This window comes from Apium graveolens, chromosome 7, assembly GCF_009905375.1.
Source record: "Apium graveolens cultivar Ventura chromosome 7, ASM990537v1, whole genome shotgun sequence".
In the NCBI taxonomy this organism is placed as follows: Eukaryota; Viridiplantae; Streptophyta; class Magnoliopsida; order Apiales; family Apiaceae; genus Apium; species Apium graveolens.
In genome coordinates this window covers 66,303,047-66,326,534 of record NC_133653.1, presented here as the reverse complement: position 1 = coordinate 66,326,534, position 23,488 = coordinate 66,303,047, and the positions used below count along the sequence as shown (strand labels likewise).

Sequence of the window (23,488 nt, the reverse complement as noted above, 5' to 3'; positions counted from 1 at the left end):
GTTTAAATCTTACCTTCCATCCGTAATTGTCATTCTTACTTGATGCTTGTCTACTCCTTGCTTGGTGTGAACCAACTTCAAATCATCTCTTTTGGTTACAACTCCGACAACATCTGAAATATGGAAAAAAAGAAATGGACACCGTAAATAGAGAATTACCTTGGACTTTAAAATTTATGTTTACATACCAGCAAGATAAGTAGTTTGGTTTGCGAAGGTCTTCATATCTCCAAGGTCGCAGAACTCGAAACAGTTTGCTGGAATGAAATATTCCTTGTCGTCCATATCCTTTCCACGTGTTTGGTTTGTAAACTGGATTTGTTTGTCAATGGTCACACACCTCCATTTGTCCAATTCAGTGTAGCTATTCACTTGAAAATTTGTGATTGTATACATGTTGCCAATAATAAACAATTTCTGAAGCTTTTCCATGAGGAAAAGCGGTACAAATGCTTGCATCCTAACATTCTATGGTTGGTGAACAGAGGGATGTTAACACTGGACTAAGTTAGAATAACATGTATGTAGTTTCTTAAAGAAACAGGAGTATAACTTCGTATCAAGTAGTAGGAAATTGTAACCCTTATACGGTTCTCCCCGTATAGTTTGCCCTCTCCACTCTCTAATAACTCAGACCTTCACCCTTCAGTCAGTTCTTCCGCTATGAACATTACTGAGATATTCGTAGTTCATTTTCTTTCCCTAACAAATGTTATGTTGCTATAATTTTCAAATGCTTTGTAATTTCACTCGTTCTCATGTATATGATGATTTTAGTCATGTTGTGATTTGATTTATAACCATATCATTAAATACACTTACATACTTGTACAGTTGAAATTAGTTGGCCACTATTAATTCAGAAGGATAAAAGCTTAAAATGCATACTGTAGAAATGTACTACAATAAAGGGTTCAGTAAAACTTCATAGTGTTAAAAAAAGACCTGATAACAGTCTAAAATTCAAATGTATCTAGGCCAAAATAGTACAGTACAGTCAATTGCTGAAAAAAGCTAGCTGGCGGGAGGATCACAGAAATTCAGCCAATTTGTCCACAGGTCACATGGGGCCAAACAAAAAAAAATTCAACACGTATAAAATGATCAAGCAAGGGAAATAAGTATAAAAAATATGCTATAGACATACTTTCTCCAATTTGGATTCTTCAACTTTGGCTTTGGAGTTTTCTGTGCTACATCATAGCCAACTACAGCAATAATCTTCCTACCTCTTTCCTTGTTACTTGACTCTCCGGTTAGAGGTGTATTCATTTCCACCATTGGGGTTTGATGTCACACGGAATTAATGGTTATTACATTAAGCAACAACACGTATATGGTTTATTCTTTATTGAGATTTACAACTTACGTGCGATATCTGAGTTGGTTTAATTGGAAGAGAAATATTCTCCTATGGAGGGGTATTAGTTTTGTCCGTTGGGGTCTCTTGAAAAACAAAATTAATGATTAATACATTAAGCTACAAAACTGATAGAGTATACTCTTTATTGAAATTTAGAACTTATTTGAGAGTTATCAGTTGGTTTAATTGCAAGAGAAATTTTTCCCTCTGGATCATGGGTGGCTGATATTTCCTCAGGATGGGACACTTTTTCAGCTGTGTAGACATTTGAACCTTCAAGCACATTTTCTTTACTTACGCGAACTGTAAAAGTATAACATTTCTTCTCAAATTGTAGCAATATTGGTGGGAATTTATCACCATCACCAACCTGACGAAACATGTTTTAGTAAGTTGCTGGACTACAATGGACTGCAGAACATTATTTATGTAACATAATGGTGTCGTAATACCTGACTTTCATCACCAAGAATATCATATAGGGCTGTAATTCGAGCCGAGCTTTTTTGAGCTCGACTCGAACTCGACTCGATTAACTCGGCTCGACTCGACTCGAACTCGTTATCGAGCTCGAACAAGATTTTAGGCTCGATTAAAAACTCGAGCCGAGCCGAGTTTTTTTGAACTCGACTCGAGCTCGACTCGATAAACTCGAACTCGAACTCGACTCGACTCGAACTCGAACTCGGTTAATTTTTTTATATTTTATTAATATTTTTATTTTTTATATATGTTATTACTTATGTTATTAATATTACTTATATTTTTCTATATTTTTATTTTTTCCATTAATATAACTTGATGCTATTTTTATTTGTTATTTACATGATTAATGATATTTTATTTTACTTATATTATTAATATGACTTATGTCTTTCTATATTTGTTATTTACATGATTGATAATTTTTTCTGGATATGTATATATATTTTGATATTGGTAGTCCTTTTATCACTTTGTGTATATTTGAGGGGACCCCTTACATACTTTTATTTGTTTGAAAATGTTTGTATTTGTTTTTTTTTCAATCGGTTGCTTCAAAGTTCAGATGCATTCCTATATATTGTCCCTTTTTCTACCCAAGGGTGTTTTTTTGGTCAACCTTAATAAAGATTATTTAATTTAAATATTTTTTTATTTTTTCTCAATATATATGTAATTGTGTTATTCCATTATACATATAAATTATAAAACATTTTAGCTACCGACATTATAAAACCTTCTTTATTGCCATTGTACACAAAATCGGGCAAATATGATTATCAAAAAAATATTTTAATTTCATTCTAGCGTATCATTTATAAATACTTGTTGACTCAGATTTTTTGTCATACTAATTTTCTTAAGTTAAAATTTATGGTCACATTTTTAGCCTATCAATTTTTTATGTAACATTTATTTTGTTTCAGAACTAACTTTGTTTTGAACTGAATTAGATTTGCATTGCATCAATTATTAATATTTTATAGAAAAATAAGAATTTATTAATTTGAAAGAGTAAAACAAAAAAGAATCAAGTTGGAGTTGAAGCAAGTAAAATTGTTATCGAGTTTCGTTTGATTTTATTTTAAAATAAAAAGGACAGTTACGAATTTTACATCAAATAATCTATTCAATATAGGGTTTCTATTTTTTTGTTTAAATCATGAATCTATAGAATATTCCTTTATTTTAGATTCAAAAGTTATCATTTATTTCAAAATCTAATGGTCCTTTATAGTAATAATGTATTACTACTTTATTGATATTTTATTATAAATTTGATTCATACTTTTGATAGTTGTCTAAATTCTAATTGAGATGTCAACTAATTAGATCTAAATTTATAATTTAGTGATAAGTTAATAGGTATATTATACAACTATGATATAAATTTCACCAAAAAAAGTTTTATTATGATGTATTTCTATTAATTAATTTATTAATGATTTAATGTCTATTGCGTACTTTTGTTTTAAAAAAGATAAAAATTACTTTTCTCCCCCGAGTCCCGACAATAATAAAATTATCATTTTACTTTATTTATCATATAAATAAGTATATTTTTAAGAAATATGAAGATAGAGTTAAACAAAATTAATAAAATAGATGATTTGAAAAATTATACTAACAAAGGTGTTGTTATTTGTTTTCTAGTTTATACATGTATTTGAATATGTTGTTAGATTTACCTCAGAACACATGTATGTTATTTTGAACATTTATTTATTGTTATTAATAGTGAAACTAATGTTTTTAAATTATAAGTCAAAATTTCAAAAAAGAAATATTTTTACGAAGGTAAAAGTAAAACTCGAATAACTCGATAAGAACCCGATAACTCGAAAACATGTTAAAAACTCGATAAACTCGTAGGCTCGATAAACTCGATAAGGACTCGATAACTCGAAAATATGTGAAAAACTCGATAAACTCGAAAACCCGTTAAAAACTCGTTAAACTCGAAAACTCGTTAAAAAACTCGTTAAGTTCGAAAACTCGCGAACTGCTCAAACTCGGCTCGTGTATTACCCGAGCCGAGCTCGAACACACAATTCATGCTCGATTATTTTCAGGCTCGACTCGACTCGATAAAAAAAAGCTTGAAATCGACTGCAAAAAACTCGAACTCGGCTCGACTCGGCTCGAATTACAGCCCTAATATCATATACTGACTTCCCAGTAAAACGAGTCAATTCATCATCAGTCCACATAACTGGAATAGTACCAGTTTCATCAGAGCACAACATAAAAAACTCATACCTGTAATTAATCACACTTATGAAAACAGCAATGGGATTAACATTATGTAATCTCTCTATAAAATTGACTATGGTTAATACCTTCGATCAGGATAAGGCTTCATCCTACCACATTTCGGACATTTGAATCTGTAGTTTTCCAGCTTTAGATCAACATTACAGGGTATACAATAATTACAATACCAGCTCATTGTCTTGTCAATCTTTTTCATAGATAACTTAACACAGACGGTTCTCTACTTAATAAAATCATAACAAATTAAATCATATATTGTTGTAACAATATAAAAAAAGGAAAGAACAATATTTTGGGTGATAATTACTTAATAAGATGACCTGAATATAATCAGCCTTAAGACCAAGCAACTGTTTGATGGTTACTTTTGGAACCTCCTTTTCAATTTCTTCAATCTCAGTGCTTACATAGAAAGTGGATTCCGCAATACTGTACAAATTTATTTAAAATTTAGGCAGAACATCACAATGACAATTGTGAAAGGTGGTAAAACTCATACCTTCGGCGTATAGTGTTTACACTATAGTGTGTGCAGTTTAGGTAGAATCTTGTTGCTGGGTCATTAGTCAAATTCACTTCATCTACAGAAGAATTTAACAGATTTGAACAAATCAAATATCATAGATGATCAAATTTGTTTCTCTGGAAAAAAAACTTTAATCAATTACCATTCCATTGACTGATCTTTGCACTTGCTATTATGATTATGACATGCTCTTTTAATTTTGGTTCGAGTGCTTTAAGAAGAGAATCTCCAAATTCATTAAAGAAAGTAACATTAACATAAGAGCTACCATCAGTTAGAGTAAACTTGACATTGGACCTGTCGACACCATCCGTCTTATACTCGAACTTTGTTGGTTTTCCATCAATCACTCCTACAACATCTATCGAAGACAAAAAAAGTAATTAATCATGGTTTAATACTCTAAAACATATATAATTAGGCTTGCAATCAATGAACTCACCAATTAGGAAGCGATTGTCATTCTTTAAAATTTCCAAATCATCAAGACAATGCAAATCCAAACTTAGAGGCTGAATTTTAAGACCAGTGTCAACCTCTTTTGTGCAGACAGTGTCATTGTTAAAGTACATATGTTTGGCACTCCTAATTGCTCGATATGTTTCATCCCCATTGTAAACTTTTACATAAAAATTAGATATTTCATAAATTCCTCCTTTCACCAGATCTGTCTTAAACTTGTCACACAGTGTAGCAGCAATAAAAGCATGGATCTTATGGTTCTAAAGGTCCAAATATATATGTAAATAATATGGAATAAATTAGCAGTACACCGCTATAAATACATATTTAAAAGGGGTGTACTGTAACTTACAGCATCATTAATGAAGATGATATTGAGACCGCAGAAGACTTTGGTTTGTACATTAATTCCTTGCCAAATAGCTTGTGCCCTAACACGAATTGTCCAATAGTATCTTGATTCATTCAGATCTGACAGAGCAGAGAACCGAGAGAAAGTCATGATATCTGTGAGAGATGCCTATAAATGAGAAAAGGAATGACATTAACTTCAACTGTATCTCTGTTAGGTCACACACACTGTAGAAGGGGGTTGAATACAGTGTTTACTACAATCAAATCGAATTAAGAATACAAGTAAGTGAACACAGATTTTATTCAACACAATAAACTCTGTTACAATATGGAACTGTCCTCTCTCAGTGATGAACAAATTATCACGAGAGCTGCTAGGGTTACAATGAATAATATTTTTGATAATGATAACACATATAGTGTAAACCCTATGTCTGTGTTTATATACTACACAATTACAAGATAATGTTCTAATTGATATCGAATACAATTCTGCTTCCTAATATATATCAATCAGTTATCTTTTCTTCCAAGTATTCTATTCTTCATAGAATTCCTTTTTCATGCATATCTCTTCTTGTATTTGTCTTGATCTTCTTTCCTTTCAATCAGCCGCCTTCCTTATCTGAAAGTCTCCTTAAGTCCTGATATTATCTCCTGATAAATATCTCCTGATAACTTAAGTTCTGATAACTTAAGTTCTGATATCTTAAGTTCTGACTTCAGTATAAGTACTGATTTCCAGTTAAGTACTGATTTGTCCTATTTAAGTAAGATCTGAAAACTAAACACAAATTATATTAGACATGACATCATAAATATATCTAACAATCTCCCCCAACTTGTAAATTAGCATAATATACAAGTTTAACAGATATTTGATGATGTCAAAAACATTAAGTACAAATGCATGAGAATTTGACTAGATAACTACAACTTACAGTCCTTTCAGCTTTACCATCCTTAAGATCTGATATCAGCTTCAGTCTATATACACTTCAGAATTTAAGCAGTTGTAGATCTTCGACTTGGCTTCAATTTCTAATCTCTATGATGTCAGGAGTTGTTCTGAGATAGTTCTTCAAAAGACATCTCTCAGCATATTCAAGGTCATTGACCATCCTCCTTTTGGGATTTTTCAATTCAGTTGTATCTTCACCAGTTTGAAAAATAGCTGCTCTGAGATCATTTATCTTAGCTTTCCTTATATCCTGATCATGTCTGATCAGATATGCCTTGTCAGACTCTAGATTGAATTCCACAACCTTATAACCCAGAAAAGTAGTTATGATCTTAGCAGTGTTAGGCTTCATTTCAACAATATCACCTTTGTGATCTCTGTACTTGGGAAAGTATGGGCTATCAGACTTTACAAAGTAAGCTTCTTCTGTCTTTGAATTTGTGACTTTAAATAACCTGCAGCACCATCTGTTAATCTATTTTTCACTTGAAGTAAAAATAGAACATGTTCCAGGTCTTCAAAATACTTCAGTGGAATAGCATTCTTCCTGATCTGGAATACCTTACCATCTGTCATAAAATATAACATGATGTGTTCTTTCAAAACAAAATGGTAAACCATTTGTATAGATTCAAGTTGATTCAATCTTTCAGGAGTTGCTCCTACTCCTGGTTCACTTAAGGAAGTTGGATCATTGGTAGTGTTGTGTATTCTCCTTTCATCAGAACTACCCAATCCAGATTTATCTCTTGCTTCCTTTCCTGTAACAACTCTTGCTTCAAAACCACTTGTTGTAGTCTTCAAAGATTGAGTCTGTTGAGCTTTGGTGAATCCTGGTAGGAGTATCTTTGAAGGTTTAACATGAGCAATGCCAGAGGTTTCCTTTTTCTTAACTTCTGATATCAAGTCAACTTGAGTTGTGTCATAGGTTGCTTGCTTCACTGTCATATCAGAACTTACTACATCTTGACTCTGAACAACATGAGCCATGTCAGAGGTTGTTTGAGAAATATTCTTCTTCATCAGAGTAAGACTAGCATCTTCTTCATCAATTATTTCTTCATCCATGACTGGCATATAAACCCTTACAGGTTCATCAACTTTTTCTTTGCGCTTGGACCTTGGATCTACTTCCACTTGTGATTTAGCTTTGGTTGCCTCAGAATTTGTTCTTTCCTTTATCACAATACCCTTAAGCTTTGGAAGTTTCTTTTCAACAACAGAAGCCTTAGATTTTGTCTTGACACTTTCTGCTTTGAGTCTAGCTTCTTCTTCCTTTAGACTCTCAAAGTACATTCCTGGATTTTCTTTAAGAAATAATTTCTTTGAAATTTCTTCATCAAGTTCCAGATGTTCACCATAACTTATCCTTTTACCAGTATCAGAACTTATTCTTCTCCCAGTATCAGAACTTGTTCCTTGACTTGTAATTCTAGATTTACTTGATGAAAATCCTTTGCCTTGACCATGACCTCTACCCTTATCAGAGTTTCCGTGGTCATCATTTCCATGATCCTTTACCTTCGGTGTCTGAATAGATTTGCATTTAGACTTAATCACTTTATCCCCTTTTTTGGCATCAGCAAGTAAAAGAAGAGAGACAAGCAATTCCACTGAGGATTGGATCTCATTGAGTTGAGTTTGCTGAGAAGCTTGATTCTTCAAAATTTCATCAATCTGAGTTTGTTGCTTCTCCTGAGTTTTCTCAATGTAGGCAATTCTGTCAAAGGCAGGCTTGAAAAATCTGTTCTTTTCAAGTTTCACATTCATATATTGCTGGATCAATGTTTCTTGAATTTTATTCACCTTGGCATGAGTTGTTGAGTGGTGACCTTGAAGGTTCCTAGTACTTAATACAGTAACTCTCAACGGTGCCTTAAAATCATCATTTATCAATATTTCATCAGCTTTTGCCAGATGTTCAGCAATAATCTTTTCAAAAGGAACAAAATTAACTGTGTTCCATTCCTTAGTCCACTCCTTTCCTCTAGGAGTTTCACTCTAAGGTACTGGTGCTTCCCCTCTAACAAACTTCTTGACTAAATCAGCTTTATTAACTGTTCATTGAGGTGTATGTCCTGATGGACCAGCTGTATCAGCATCTAGATTAGTAGCAGCTTCACCAGTTTTTTCAGCATTATCAGCATCAGAACTTATAGATCCAGCAGTATCAGCATCCTCTGATAGAATAGCAGTATGCGAGGCAATCGAGGTTTCAACATCATCCTCTAAATTCTGATATGCAGCTAAGTTCTGATCAACAGCCAAATCTTGATACCCACCTAAAGTCTGATTTTCATCATCCAGATTCTTAATTGGTGTAGTTGGTACATCTTCATTGAAATCAGCATCTTGAATTGGTGTTGTTGGTGGAGTGAATTGAATTGCTGGAGCTTCCAAGTACAGAACCTCAGGCACAATCAAGTTATGAATATCAATTTCAGCACTTGTACCTGGGTAAGGAGATATTATCCCCTGATAAATATCTCCTGATAATTCAAGTTCTGATATCTTAAGTTCTGACTTCAGTATAAGTACTGATTTCCAGTTAAGTTCTGATTTATCCTATTTAAGTAAGATCTGAAAACTAAACACAAATCATATTAGACATGACATCACAAATATATCTAACAATCTCTTAGAAACAATAAATACAAACTGTAATATGTATCCCTATACCTTGACAATTTGTAAAGATGTTTGCAGCTGGGAGGCTTTATGGGAACCACACAGAGTGAAGATAAGGTTGCAATAAAGAAATATAAAATATATGTGCCTGGCGGGGTAGGTATATTTTATAACATATTTTTTAAAGATAATATATGCACAAAGCCTATTATACAGCTGTAAAGCATGAACTATTGAAAATAAGAACACACATATCAAGTAAGTGACAATGATACCAAATATATTCACACATATCTGAAATTAACAATCATGTTCATTTGTCTAACTTGAATATGAGTAAATCCGTTGTTTATTTTCAGATCAATATAATTGTAATGATTAATATTATTGGTCATGACATTTAGTCCATTTTGTTTTATGGCCCCTAAGTCAAAAAAACACACAATCATATTAGAAAAGATGGGGATAAACCTTGACATGAAAACTAATAAAAGCATAATACTGATCATTTGAATTAGCAAAAGGGAACCACAGTGTCATCAGGTTGTGGAGCATACATAAATACATTACAGAATATGAATGCAAGATAACCTAAATGCAGGGTAAATTGTTGAATACTTCCTTGTACACTACATTCTGAGTAATATTGGTAGTGAGACCCATCTCTGATTCAATATATATTTTAAGGCCTTCGGGAGATGTCACACGGCTTATGGCAACGTACAGCTGCCCATGAGTGAATACGGGTTTAGGTAAATACAAACCAACATTTTTAAGGGATGTCCTTGTGATTTATTAATTTTTATGGCGTAGAAGATTTGAAAAGGCATTTGATTCCTCATCAATTTGTATGGTAGCTTCAAATCTGTCGGAAAAAAGTTCCATTCGAGGAATATAATGCCTAGTGCCAACAAAATTCTCAGAGCTTAGTTCACACTCGACACAGTTAGGAAGTAACTTAGTCACCATCATCCTTGTTCCATTGCATAAGCCCAATGTCTGGTTTAAGTTACGCATTAGCATAACAACGACCCCTACCTTTAGTTTAAGTTTGTGGCTAGGCAGTCCGGGAACACTTAAGGAGTTCAAATATTCTGGGGGAAACTATTGTTCAACTCAGTCTCAATTCTAGGATAATCCTCCGCATGATCAACACTGTAATAAGATTATGATTCCCCAGGGATTCTTTCCACATATAAGGCATTTACATGAGCTACTGTGCTGTTGGTGGGAGTTAATATAGCTCTTTCACTCAAGTAAGTTGGCTCGCTGAAATGTTGTGCAAATTCAGGGAATGTGTTATTTATCATATCATTGATGTAGTTTTCATTGCCTACATTGCAAAATTCAGCGGGGATGCATATATCGTCCTCAAAGGCTCCATCAACAGCTCTTTCAATCTCATTGTCCCCTATATCAAGAACCCATTGTGTAAACTTCTTCATGCATTCTTTATCGGCTGGATTTGTACCTCTATTGATACGCATGTTTGTACCAAGGTATGGAGCTCGATACTATTCCACAACTTTGATCGGATAACGGAAGCTGACACAACTTCACTCCGAGATGATCCAGGTATGACTGGTAAGATCTAGCGAAAATCACCACCGAGAACTACGTTTATTCCACTAAAAGGGATATAAAACCATCTCGGCTCAACAGACTTCATAATATCACGCAGAAAGTGATCAAGACACTCAAATGCATATCGATGCTGCATAAGTGCCTCGTCCCATATTATAAGACTGGTCTTTTGTAGAAGCTGTGAAATATCAGACTGTTGTGCTATATTACATGTAGAACAATCATCCAAAATAATAGGTATTTTAAACCTTGAATGAGCTGTCCGGCCACCTGGCAAGAGGGTGGCAGCAATACCGGATGAGGCAACAGGAAGAAATATCATACTCTCAAATCTCAATTTTGATATCAACGTCTTTCACAGGAAAGTTTTCCCACAACCACCGCTACCGTAAACAAAAAAAATCCACCATCGGTCATCTACAGTGACTTCATTATTGAGTGTATACCTGTAATTATTCTTCATTGAGTTCAGAGATGAGAGCTCTGTGCTCTTTTCCCATCTCCTGGATATCATAACTTGTTTCTTCGATAATGAGATTATTTAAACCACAATCCAAATAAATGCTGGGTGGTTGAGGCATCTGATTGAAATCCTTCAATGATTTACCAATGGACTTGAGCAACTTATGAATTTTTGTGAATAAAAAAGGGTGATCTCAGTTAAAATATAAAACCTATTGTAATTAGACATATATACATAAATTCTATAAAGGAAGATGTTAAATTCATACCTACAAGAGCATAATTCTCTAACTGTTTATCATTAAGCACCAAATCTGGATTCCCACTAAGCTTCCTATGAATTAACAATATATCATCTATCATATATGCACAATGATCATTCCACAATTTCTTCAAGTCAGTCACTCGGCAGTTGACCATTATGTGTACGAACAGTTGACGTATTTGTGTTTCCAATCCACTCATCGAACACGGCTGCATAACTTGGTGCCATTCATTATCATCATCAAGGAGGCCATATTCTCTGCATGCATCCTGAAACGATAGACAGACTTTACCATTTACTGTGCGTAAGTGTTTAAATGAAGTAGGCCCTCGGACCTTGGTGAGAAGGAGATGCAAGTACCATAGCTCTTTGGTACTATGTGTTAGTGTATACTGAAAATATTTATTTGAAGTATATACATTTATTTCTGGCCAGTTTAATTGAGAATCATTTGAATGTTTACATGTTGTCTAATATTATATATTATGAACAATCTAGTATCAAATGGGATACAGAATATTAGATTGTTAAATACGGTTATATAATATAATAAGGTTCACAGCACAGGTGGTGTTGGACAATCCACTGGTATGGCTGTAGTATTATTTAGATTAGTTTATATTGACTAATAAATAATGCTAGTATACTTTGTGTATATTGAACATGATCAAATTTAGAATTGTTCCCTTAATACTGATTAAGAAGGAGAACTAAGATTCTATGTTATTATTAATGCTTAGGTTCTTAATCCGGAAATAGTAATTGACACGTGTATATTATTTACATGTTTTGATTTATATATGAAATAATTCTTTTGAATTATATCATTATATTTTGGGTGATGGAATTATATACATGGTGGATATTATTTATTGAAGGAATCCATGTCCTGATAATATTCGGGTTAATGATGTCCCCTTGAAAGCTCAAAAAGATTTAATTATGTGAAACCCTGCAGGTGGAATTTATTCTGGCATAATTAAATAAAGGTTGAGTGGATGATCAAGGATAAAAGATATTAATTAAATAAATTATCAGTAATTTATTTAATTAATGGACATATGATATTTTAAACATGGGGAATTTAATAAGCAAATAATATTGGAACCGAATTAATTAAATTACGGTATTAGGAAAAGTAGTGCAAATATTAATTCTTTAGTGGATTGAATTAATATTTAATTACATTGGGCTAGGCTCAAGATGTAATTAGAAGGCCCAACCTAATTATCCATGGTCCCTATTGTAGCCTATATATATTCTTATTCTCTTCTTGCTTGGCAATTGGGTGAAAACATATTGTAGCCACCAAGGAGCAAGAAGAGAGGATAACTTGAGAAGACGGAGGCCACACTTCGCTCAAGGGAATTTGGGAATACAATAGAAGAGCGTGGAATCAACCATTAACAGGGTAATCCTCTTTTCGTAATCTTTATCGTAAAACGTAGTAACACTCTAAGTTCGTGGTTCCCAATAATTGGTATCAGAGCCTGGTAATGGGTTCTACATTTTATGATATAATTTCCATGTCGTAATTATATATGCGTGTATATAGTGTTTTGCTTGTATTGGTTTTGATGCAGGTTGTTAATCCACTATTATGGCCATGTATATTTTAATTATGTGTTTGGATCCCACGTGGTTTAATCGTGGTTAATTTTTGTTTTGGTTTCCACGTGGTTTAATCGTGGTTGTAATTTACATGAGGGTTGATCGTGTTAGAATAGATTTTACAAAATTAGTTTTGTATTAGATCTATTTTTTTTGTAATTGTTCCGGGTATTTTGTAAAAGTTATGTGCGATCGGAAATCAATTTCGGTAGTTTTTTTTGTTCCGCTATGCGATTACATGGGGTTGCTGGGGCTGCTGGTGCTGATGGGCTTGCTGGGGCTGCTGGGGCTGCTGGGGCTGAGCTGCTGGGACTGTTGGAGGCGTCGGGGCGCGCTTGGGGCAGATTTTTTTTTGAGAGCTGGATTTTTTTCAAGGGCCATAATAGTGGAAAATTTATTTTAATTTTTTCCATTAAATTTTAATTATTGCTTTAATTTATTGATTATGTGTGTCGTTAATTATGTGTGTAATTCTTTTAAAATTGCATGTTTAACTTAATTAGGACGACATGGACATAAATTTTATTTATTGCTTTAATTAAATGTTATATGTTGCTAAAATTATGTGTGTATTTTGAATACATGTTTAGACATAATTATAACAACATATGGCCCCATTTAATTTTAAAATTCCTCAATTTTAATAAAAAAAATTCTAAGTGGGAGAGGGAATTAATATGAAATTAAATCTCATGGTCTCCATTATTGGTTGTAGGTAATTTAACATAAAGACGAATATAAATTATATATACGTCACCCATCATGGCATCTAATTTATGGTGTCTAGAATGTTATAGAAATTACTAGAACAAACTTCTTAAATTAATAAATTTTAAAAGGAATAAATACTGATTTTCTTTATTTCTGATTTGGGGCGATTTTGTCAAAAATGGGTTTATCGAACTTGTAAGGCTGTGGGTTTTAAGCGAGACCGATGTGACTCCTCCACTACCTGGAAATCAAACCATTGATGAATATTGAATTGAAGTATTCTATTCAAGGCAAAATTATGAATATTGGAAGGTATACACGCCACCCATCGTGGCGTACCAAGTTTCATAGATTTCGAATAATTTAAGATTTGATGATGGTATAAACTTAGCTATGAAAAATATTATAGTCCACCCCAACGTGGTATATTGTTTAGTAATAGGACCGAAGTAACATTTAAACAAAATTAGGTGGTATACATGTCACACATCGTGGCGTACCAGAAGCTTATGGTGTTTATATGTTAGTGCATTAAATTTTAATAATTGTTAGAGGAATCAATAGATCTTAATAATTAATGCACCCTTATTTATGTGATGTTTTTATGCATGATTCTCAGGATAAAATGGGCTTTAATCCACTATTCACCATACTTAAGGATAACAAACTTACCGGACCTAACTATATTGAATGGAAACGAAATTTGGACATTGTGTTGACTGCTGAGGAGTACAAGTTTTGCACTTATGAACCCAAGCCTGAACAGCCTGCTGCTGATGCTCCTGAAGATGAGAAAGAGTATTTTAAACGGTAGATTAAGGCTGATGAGATGTCGCGATGTTACATTCTGGCAGCAATGTCGGGTGTTTTGCAGCATCAGCATCAGTCTATGGCCACTGCTTCGGATATGCTCTTTAATCTCAAGGAACTTTTTGGAGATCAGAATAGGGCTGCTAGGCAAGTAGCCATGAAGGCTTTAATGAACACTCAGATGGCTGAAGGCACACCTGTAAGGGATCATGTTCTCAAGATGATGTCGCATCTGAATGAGATAGAGATCCTTGGTGCTGAACTTGACGGGGAAACCCAGATTGACATTATCCTTATGAGCTTGTCCAAGAGTTTTGAGCAGTTTCGCTTGAATTAACATGAACAAGAGGCAGTATAGTCTCGCGAAACTGCTGACAGAACTTCAGGCAGCTGAAGGATTATTTCGGCAGAGTGTTCAAGTGAATGTGGCTGAGAAAGGTTCTTCCTCTAAGCCGAAAGGTATTAAGAAGAAGAAAAAGACTCAAACACAGAAAGCTGTGAAGGCAGTGGTAGTTCAGGGTGGTGTGAAAAAGCCTAAGGGAAAGTGCTTCAGATGCAAACAGTCAGGTCACTGGAAACATGATTGTCCTCTTCCTAAGAAGACAAACAATACTGGTATGTCTCTTTCTCTAGTTATAGAAACATTTATAGCGGCTATATCTACGAGCACTTGGTGTGTAGATACAGGACCCACTGATCATGTTTGTAATTCTATGCAGGGGTCCCAACTATCCAGAATGCTTAGAGATGGTGAGATATACGTGTTCATGGGAGATGCTACGAAAGTAGCAGTAGTTGCAGTAGGAGTTATTCATTTATCTTTTGGTTCTGATAGGATTTTGGTTTTGAACAATTGTCTTTATGTACCTTCTTTTAGAAGGAATTTAATTTTGGTTTCTAAACTTGCTTTAGATGGTTATAATGTTTGTTTGGATCGTAATGTTTCTATTATGATGAATAAACGAATTATATGTTCTGGACATTGCAAGACAATTTGTACATAATTAATCCTAGTCAACCTGCACTGCAACTGCAATTTAGGGAATTGAACAACACATCTTTGAACTCTACTAAAAGAAAGGAACCTTCTAGTTTGAACCAAACATATCTTTGGCACTTGAGATTAGGTCATATTAACTTGAGGAAGATTCAAAGACTGGTAGTAGATGGGCCTTTAAGCTCATTGGCAGTGGAGCCATTTCCAGTTTGTGAATCCTGCTTGGAAGGTAAAATGACTAATAGGCCTTTCAAGGCAAAAGGGAATAGAGCCAAACAACTGTTAGAATTGGTTCACTCTGATTTATGTGGACCCATGAATATCCAAGCAAGAGGTGGTTATAAATATTTCGTCACTTTCATTGATGATTATTCTAGATATGGGTACATTTATTTGTTGCACCGTAAGCCTGAGTGCTTTGATAAGTTCAAAGAGTACAAAGCTAAAACGGAGAAGCGACTTAATAAAAGTATCAAGTCACTACGATCAGATCGTGGTGGCAAATACTTGCTTGGAGAATTTAGGGAATATTTATCAGAAAATGGGATAGAAGTTATTGACTTCTTTGGGCGATGACAACCGCTGCACCAGGCACACCCCAGCAGAACGGTGTAGCAGAGAGAAGGAACCGGACTCTTTTAGAGAGTGTTAGATCGATGATGAGTTATTCGGATTTACCCAAGTCATTTTGGGGACATGCCTTAGAGACAGCAGCTTATCTTCTGAACTTAGTACCTTCTAAGTCGGTTCCTAAAACCCCCTTAGAATTGTGGACCGGGGATAAACCGAGTCTAAGACATATTCGAATATGGGGTTGTCCAGCACATGTGCTGAACAAGAACGCGACTAAGTTAGAATCTCGTACAGAAGTAAGGTTGTTTGTAGGCTACCCCATGGGAACGAAAGGATATTTATTTTATAGTCCGAAGAATCGGGATGTCATTGTTAGCACCAATGCAAGATTCTTAGATGAGGAATATATAATGAATCACAAACCCATGAGTAGTGTCGTTTTAGAGGAACTAGTGGGAGGGACAAATAATACCCATAAAGCTGTAGTACAAGTAGAACAACCGCAACATAATGTACAACCTGTCACTAATACCGCTCCAATGCCTCGTCGTAGTGGGAAGGTTGTTCAACAGCCTGATAGATTCATGTTTTTGGGAGAGTCTTCAGACTTGGTCTCTGGTGAACATGATGATGATCCCCGTACATACGAAGAGGCAGTACAAGACAAAGATGCAGATCTTTGGCAAAAGGTGATGGAATCTGAGATAGAATCAATGTATTCTAATCAGGTCTGGGAGCTCGTGGAACCACCCAAAGGTATAAAACCTATTGGATGTAAGTGGATCTACAAGAAAAAGAGGGGATTAGATAAAAAGATGAAAGCCTGGAAAGCAAGACTTGTTGCGAAAGGGTATACTCAAAAAGAAGGTATCGATTATGAGGAAACATTTTCACCGGTAGTCATGGTTAAGTCAATCCGTATTCTTTTATCTATAGCAGCTCATCTCGATTATGAGATTTGGCAAATGGATGTCAAGACAGCTTTTCTTAATGGAAGTCTTGAAGAAACCATCTATATGCAGTAACCAAAAGGATTCATTAAGGAAGGCCAAGAGCATCTGGTATGTAAGCTTAAGAGGTCTATTTATGGACTTAAACAAGCTTCTAGAGACTGGAATATTCATTTTGATCAGGCAGTCCAGTCATATGGATTTGATCAAAGTCCAAGCGAATCGTGCGTGTATAAGAGAAGTGAAGGTAATGCAGTGGTTTTTCTAGTACTATATGTAGATGACATTTTACTCATTGGAAACAATGTTGAGATGTTGTCATCAGTAAAGGCATGGTTGTTCAAACAATTTAACATGAAGGACTTAGGTGAAGCGGCATACATCCTTGGGATCAAAGTTATAAGGGATCGCAAGAAAAGGATGTTGGCTTTATCTCAAGAGCCCTACATTGATGAAGTATTAGCTCGTTTTAACATACAGAACTCCAAGAAAGGTTTTTTACCTTTTAAGCATGGAGTTGCTCTATCTAAGAAGCAGTGTCCTTCGACACCTAAGGATATAGAGAGCATGAAAGCAGTTCCTTATGCTTCAGCATGTGGAAGCTTAATGTATGATATGTTATGTACGAGGCCTGACATCTGCTTTGCTGTAGGCATGGTTAGTAGATATCAGTCGAACCCAGGTCAGGAACATTGGAGTGCAGTAAAAACTATACTCAAGTACCTGAGAAAGACTAAGGAGTATATGTTAATTTACAAGGCCTCAGATCTATTTCCTTTGGGATATACTGATTCAGATTTCCAATCAGATAGGGATAAGAGAAAATCAACCTCGGGATATGTTTTTACTTTGGGAGGTGGAGCCGTTATATGGAGGAGTGTAAAGCAGAAATGCATTGCAGACTCCATCATGGAGGCCGAGTACGTGGCGGCCTCTTAGGCTGCCAAGGAGGCTGTATGGTTGGACACATAGATTTTTATGTAATAGTGGATTAAATAAACACTGATATACACATATAATATTTTGAGTATAAATGGGAGATTGTTAGTGTATACTGAAAATATTTATTTGAAATATATACATTTATTTCTGGCCAGTTTAATTGAGAATCATTTGAATGTTTACATGTTGTCTAATATTATATATTATGAACAACATAGTATTAAATGGGATACAGAATATTAGATTGTTAAATACGGTTATATAATATAATAAGGTTCACAGCACAGGTGGTGTTGGACAATCCACTGGTATGGCTGTAGTATTATTTAGTTTAGTTTATATTGACTAATAAATAATGCTAGTATACTTTGTGTATATTGAACATGATCAAATTTAGAATTGTTCCCTTAATACTGATTAAGAAGGAGAACTAAGATTCTATGTTATTATTAATGCTTAGGTTCTTAATCCGGAAATAGTAATTGACACGTGTATATTATTTACATGCTTTGATTTATATATGAAATAATTCTTTTGAATTATATCATTATATTTTGGGTGATGGAATTATATACATGGTGGATATTATTTATTGAAGGAATCCATGTCCTGATAATATTCGGGTTAATGATGTCCCCTTGAAAGCTCAAAAAGATTTAATTATGTGAAACCCTGCAGGTGGAATTTATTCTGGCATAAGTAAATAAAGGTTGAGTGGATGATCAAGGATAAAAGATATTAATTAAATAAATTATCAGTAATTTATTTAATTAATGGACATATGATATTTTAAACATGGGGAATTTAATAAGCAAATAATATTGGAACCGAATTAATTAAATTACGGTATTAGGAAAGGTAGTGCAAATATTAATTCTTTAGTTGATTGAATTAATATTTAATTACATTGGGCTAGGCTCAAGATGTAATTAGAAGGCCCAACCTAATTATCCATGGTCCCTATTGTAGCCTATATATATTCTTATTCTCTTCTTGCTTGGCAATTGGGTGAAAACATATTGTAGCCACCAAGGAGCAAGAAGAGAGGATAACTTGAGAAGACGGAGGCCACACTTCGCTCAAGGGAATTTGGGAATACAATAGAAGAGCGTGGAATCAACCATTAACAGGGTAATCCTCTTTTCGTAATCTTTATCGTAAAACGTAGTAACACCCTAAGTTCATGGTTCCCAACAATTGGTATCAGAGCCTGGTAATGGGTTCTACGTTTTATGATATAATTTCCATGTCGTAATTATATATGCGTGTATATAGTGTTTTGCTTGTATTGGTTTTGATGCAGGTTGTTAATCCACTATTATGACCATGTATATTTTAATTATGTGTTTGGATCCCACGTGGTTTAATCGTGGTTAATTTTTGTTTTCATTTCCACGTGGTTTAATCGTGGTTGTAATTTACATGAGGGTTGATCGTGTTAGAATAGATTTTACAAAATTAGTTTTGTATTAGATCTATTTTTTTTGTAATTATTCCGGGTATTTTGTAAAAGTTATGTGCGATCGGAAATCAATTCCGGTAGTTTTTTTGTTCCGCTATGCGATTACATTGGGTTGCAGGGGCTGCTGGTGCTGCTGGGCTTGCTGGGGCTGCTGGTGCTGCTGGGCTTGCTGGGGCTGCTGGGGCTGCTGGGTGCTGGGGCTGCTGGGGCTGCTGATGCTGCTGGGGCTGCTGGGTTGCTGGGGCTGCTGGGGCTGAGCAGCTGGGGCTGTTGGGGCTGCTGGGGGCGTCGGGGCGCGCTTGGGGCAGATTTTTTTTTGAGAGCTGGATTTTTCTCAAGGGCCATAATAGTGGAAAAATTTATTTTAATTTTTTCCATTAAATTTTAATTAATGCTTTAATTTATTGATTATGTGTGTCGTTAATTATGTGTGTAATTCTTTTAAAATTGCATGTTTAACTTATTTAGGACGACATGGACATAAATTTTATTTATTGCTTTAATTAAATGTTATATGTTGGTAAAATTATGTGTGTATTTTGAATGCATGTTTAGACATAATTATGACAACATAGGGCCCCATTTAATTTTAAAATTCCTCAATTTTAATAAAAAAAATTCTAAGTGGGAGAAAGAATTAATATGAAATTAAATCCCATGGTCTCCATTATTGGTTGTAGGTAATTTAACATAAAGACGAATATAAATTATATATACGTCACCCATCGTGGCATGTAATTTATCGTGTCTAGAATATTATAGAAATTACTAGAACAAACTTCTTAAATTAATAAATTTTAAAAGGAATAAATACTGATTTTCTTTATTTCTGATTTGGGGCGATTTTGTCAAAAACGGGTTCATCGAACTTGTAAGGCTGTGGGTTTTAAACGAGACCGATGTGACTCCTCCACTACCTGGAAATCAAACCATTGATGAATATTGAATTGAAGTATTCTATTCAAGGCAAAATTATGAATATTGGAAGGTATACACGCCACCCATCGTGGCGTACCAAGTTCCATAGAAGTCGAATAATTTAAGATTTAATGAAGGTATACACTTAGCTATGAAAAATAATATAGTCCACCCCAACGTGGCATATTGTTTAGTAATAGGACCGAAGTAACATTTAAACAAAATTAGGTGGTATACATGTCACACATCGTGGTGTACCAGAAGCTTATAGTGTTTATATGTTAGGGCATTAAATTTTAATAATTGTTAGAGGAATCAATAGATCTTAATAATTAATGCACCCTTATTTATGTGATGTTTTTATGCATGATTCTCAGGATAAAATGGGCTTTAATCCACTATTCACCATACTTAAGGATAACAAACTTACCGGACCTAACTATATTGAATGGAAACGAAATTTGGACATTGTATTGACTGCTGAGGAGTACAAGTTTTGCACTTATGAACCTAAGCCTGAACAGCCTGCTGCTGATGCTCCTGAAGATGAGAAAGAGTATTATAAACGGTGGATTAAGGCTGATGAGATGTCGCAATGTTACATTCTGGCAGCAATGTCGGGTGTTTTACAGCATCAGCATCAGTCTATGGCCACTGCTTCGGATATGCTCTTTAATCTCAAGGAACTTTTTGGAGATCAGAATAGGGCTGCTAGGCAAGTAGCCATGAAGGCTTTAATGAACACTCAGATGGCTGAAGGCACACCTGTAAGGGATCATGTTCTCAAGATGATGTCGCATCTGAATGAGATAGAGATCCTTGGTGCTGAACTTGATGGGGAAACCCAGATTGACATTATCCTTATGAGCTTGTCCAAGAGTTTTGAGCAGTTCCGCTTGAATTACAACATGAACAAGAGGCAGTATAGTCTCGCGGAACTGCTGACAGAACTTCAGGCAGCTGAAGGATTATTTTGGCAGAGTGTTCAAGTGAATGTGGCTGAGAAAGGTTCTTCCTCTAAGCCGAAAGGTATTAAGAAGAAGAAAAAGGCTCAGACACAGAAAGCTGTGAAGGCAGTGGGAGTTCAGGGTGGTGTGAAAAAGCCTAAGGGAAAGTGCTTCAGATGCAAACAGTCAGGTCACTGGAAACAGGATTGTCCTCTTCCTAAGAAGACAAACAATACTGGTATGTCTCTTTCTCTAATTACAGAAACATTTATAGTGGCTATATCTACGAGCACTTGGTGTGTAGATACAGGAGCCACTGATCATGTTTGTAATTCTATGCAGGGGTCCCAACTATCCAGAATGCTTAGAGATGGTGAGATATACGTGTTCATGGGAGATGCTACAAAAGTAGCAGTAGTTGCAGTAGGAGTTATTCATTTATCTTTTGGTTCTGATAGGATTTTGGTTTTGAACAATTGTCTTTATGTACCTTCTTTTAGAAGGAATTTAATTTCGGTTTCTAAACTTGCTTTGGATGGTTATAATATTTGTTTGGATCGTAATGTTTCTATTATGATGAATAAATGAATTATATGTTCTGGTACATTGCAAGACAATTTGTATATAATTAATCCTAGTCAACTTGCACTGCAACTGCAATTTAGGGAATTGAACAACACATCTTTTAACTCTACTAAAAGAAATGAACCTTCTAGTTTGAACCAAACATATCTTTGGCACTTGAGATTAGGTCATATTAACTTGAGGAGGATTCAAAGACTGGTAGTAGACGGGCCTTTAAGCTCATTGGCAGTGGAGCCATTTCCAGTTTGTGAATCCTGCTTGGAAGGTAAAATGACTAATAGGCCTTTCAAGGCAAAAGGGAATAGAGCCAAACAACTGTTAGAATTGGTTCACTCTGATTTATGTGGACCCATGAATATCCAAGCAAGAGGTGGTTATAAATATTTCGTCACTTTCATTGATGATTATTCTAGATATGGGTACGTTTATTTGTTGCACCGTAAGCCTGAGTGCTTTGATAAGTTCAAAGAGTACAAAGCTAAAATGGAGAAGCGACTTAATAAAAGTATCAAGTCACTATGATAAGATCGTGGTGGCGAATACTTGCTTGGAGAATTTAGGGAATATTTATCAGAAAATGGGATAGAAGTTATTGACTTCTTTGGGCGATGACAACCGCTGCACCAGGCACACCCCAGCAGAACGGTGTAGCAGAGAGAAGGAACCGGACTCTTTTAGAGAGTGTTAGATCGATGATGAGTTATTCGGATTTACCCAAGTCGTTTTGGGGACATGCCTTAGAGACAGCAGCTTATCTTCTGAACTTAGTACCTTCTAAGTCGGTTCCTAAAACCCCCTTAGAATTGTGGACCGGGGATAAACCGAGTCTAAGACATATTCGAATATGGGGTTGTCCAGCACATGTGCTGAACAAGAACGCGACTAAGTTAGAATCTCGTACAGAAGTAAGGTTGTTTGTAGGTTACCCCATGGGAACGAAAGGATATTTATTTTATAGTCCGAAGAATCGGGATGTCATTGTTAGCACCAATGCAAGATTCTTAGATGAGGAATATATAATGAATCACAAACCCATGAGTAGTGTCATTTTAGAGGAACTAGTGGGAGGGACAAATAATACCCATGAAGCTGTAGTACAAGTAGAACAACCGCAACATAATGTACAACCTGTCACTAATACCGCACCAGTGCCTTGTCTTAGTGGGAGGGTTGTTCAACAGCCTGATAGATTCATGTTTTTGGGAGAGTCTTCAGACTTGGTCTCTGGTGAACATGATGATGATCCCCGTACATACGAAGAGGCAGTACAAGACAAAGATGCAGATCTTTGGCAAAAGGCGATGGAATCTGAGATAGAATCAATGTATTCTAATCAGGTCTGGGAGCTCGTGGAACCACCCAAAGGTATAAAACCTATTGGATGTAAGTGGATCTACAAGAAAAAGAGGGGATTAGATAAAAAGGTGAAAGCCTGGAAAGCAAGACTTGTTGCGAAAGGGTATACTCAAAAAAAAGGTATCGATTATGAGGAAACCTTTTCACCGGTAGTCATGCTTAAGTCAATCCGTATTCTTTTATCCATAGCAGCTCATCTCGATTATGAGATTTGGCAAATGGATGTCAAGACAGCTTTTTTTAATGGAAGTCTTGAAGAAACCA

The 23,488-nt window shown here is 35.1% G+C and overlaps 1 protein-coding gene across 1 annotated transcript; it reads right to left on the bottom strand.

Moving 5' to 3' along the window:
* Positions 1-1,505: 1,505 nt before the first annotated feature.
* Positions 1,506-10,538, bottom strand: LOC141673705 (uncharacterized). Its single transcript, XM_074480450.1, has 9 exons — positions 10,260-10,538; positions 5,461-5,628; positions 5,089-5,368; positions 4,789-5,007; positions 4,620-4,701; positions 4,441-4,549; positions 4,186-4,340; positions 3,997-4,105; positions 1,506-1,733 (listed from the first exon to the last, which is right to left on the bottom strand). The coding sequence occupies exons 1-9, from the start codon at positions 10,536-10,538 to the stop codon at positions 1,506-1,508; spliced, it is 1,629 nt and encodes a 542-aa protein (XP_074336551.1).
* Positions 10,539-23,488: the final 12,950 nt, after the last annotated feature.

Excerpts from the sequence above, each read along its gene's own strand:
- LOC141673705 (XM_074480450.1), bottom strand. The coding sequence starts at position 10,538 with ATGCGTATCAATAGAGGTACAAATCCAGCCGATAAAGAATGCATGAAG. Across the intron at positions 4,702-4,788 it reads AAAGATCAGTCAATGGAATG|ATGAAGTGAATTTGACTAAT; the intron begins GTAATTGATTAA and ends ATTCTTCTGTAG. Across the intron at positions 4,106-4,185 it reads AAGCCTTATCCTGATCGAAG|GTATGAGTTTTTTATGTTGT; the intron begins GTATTAACCATA and ends GATTAATTACAG.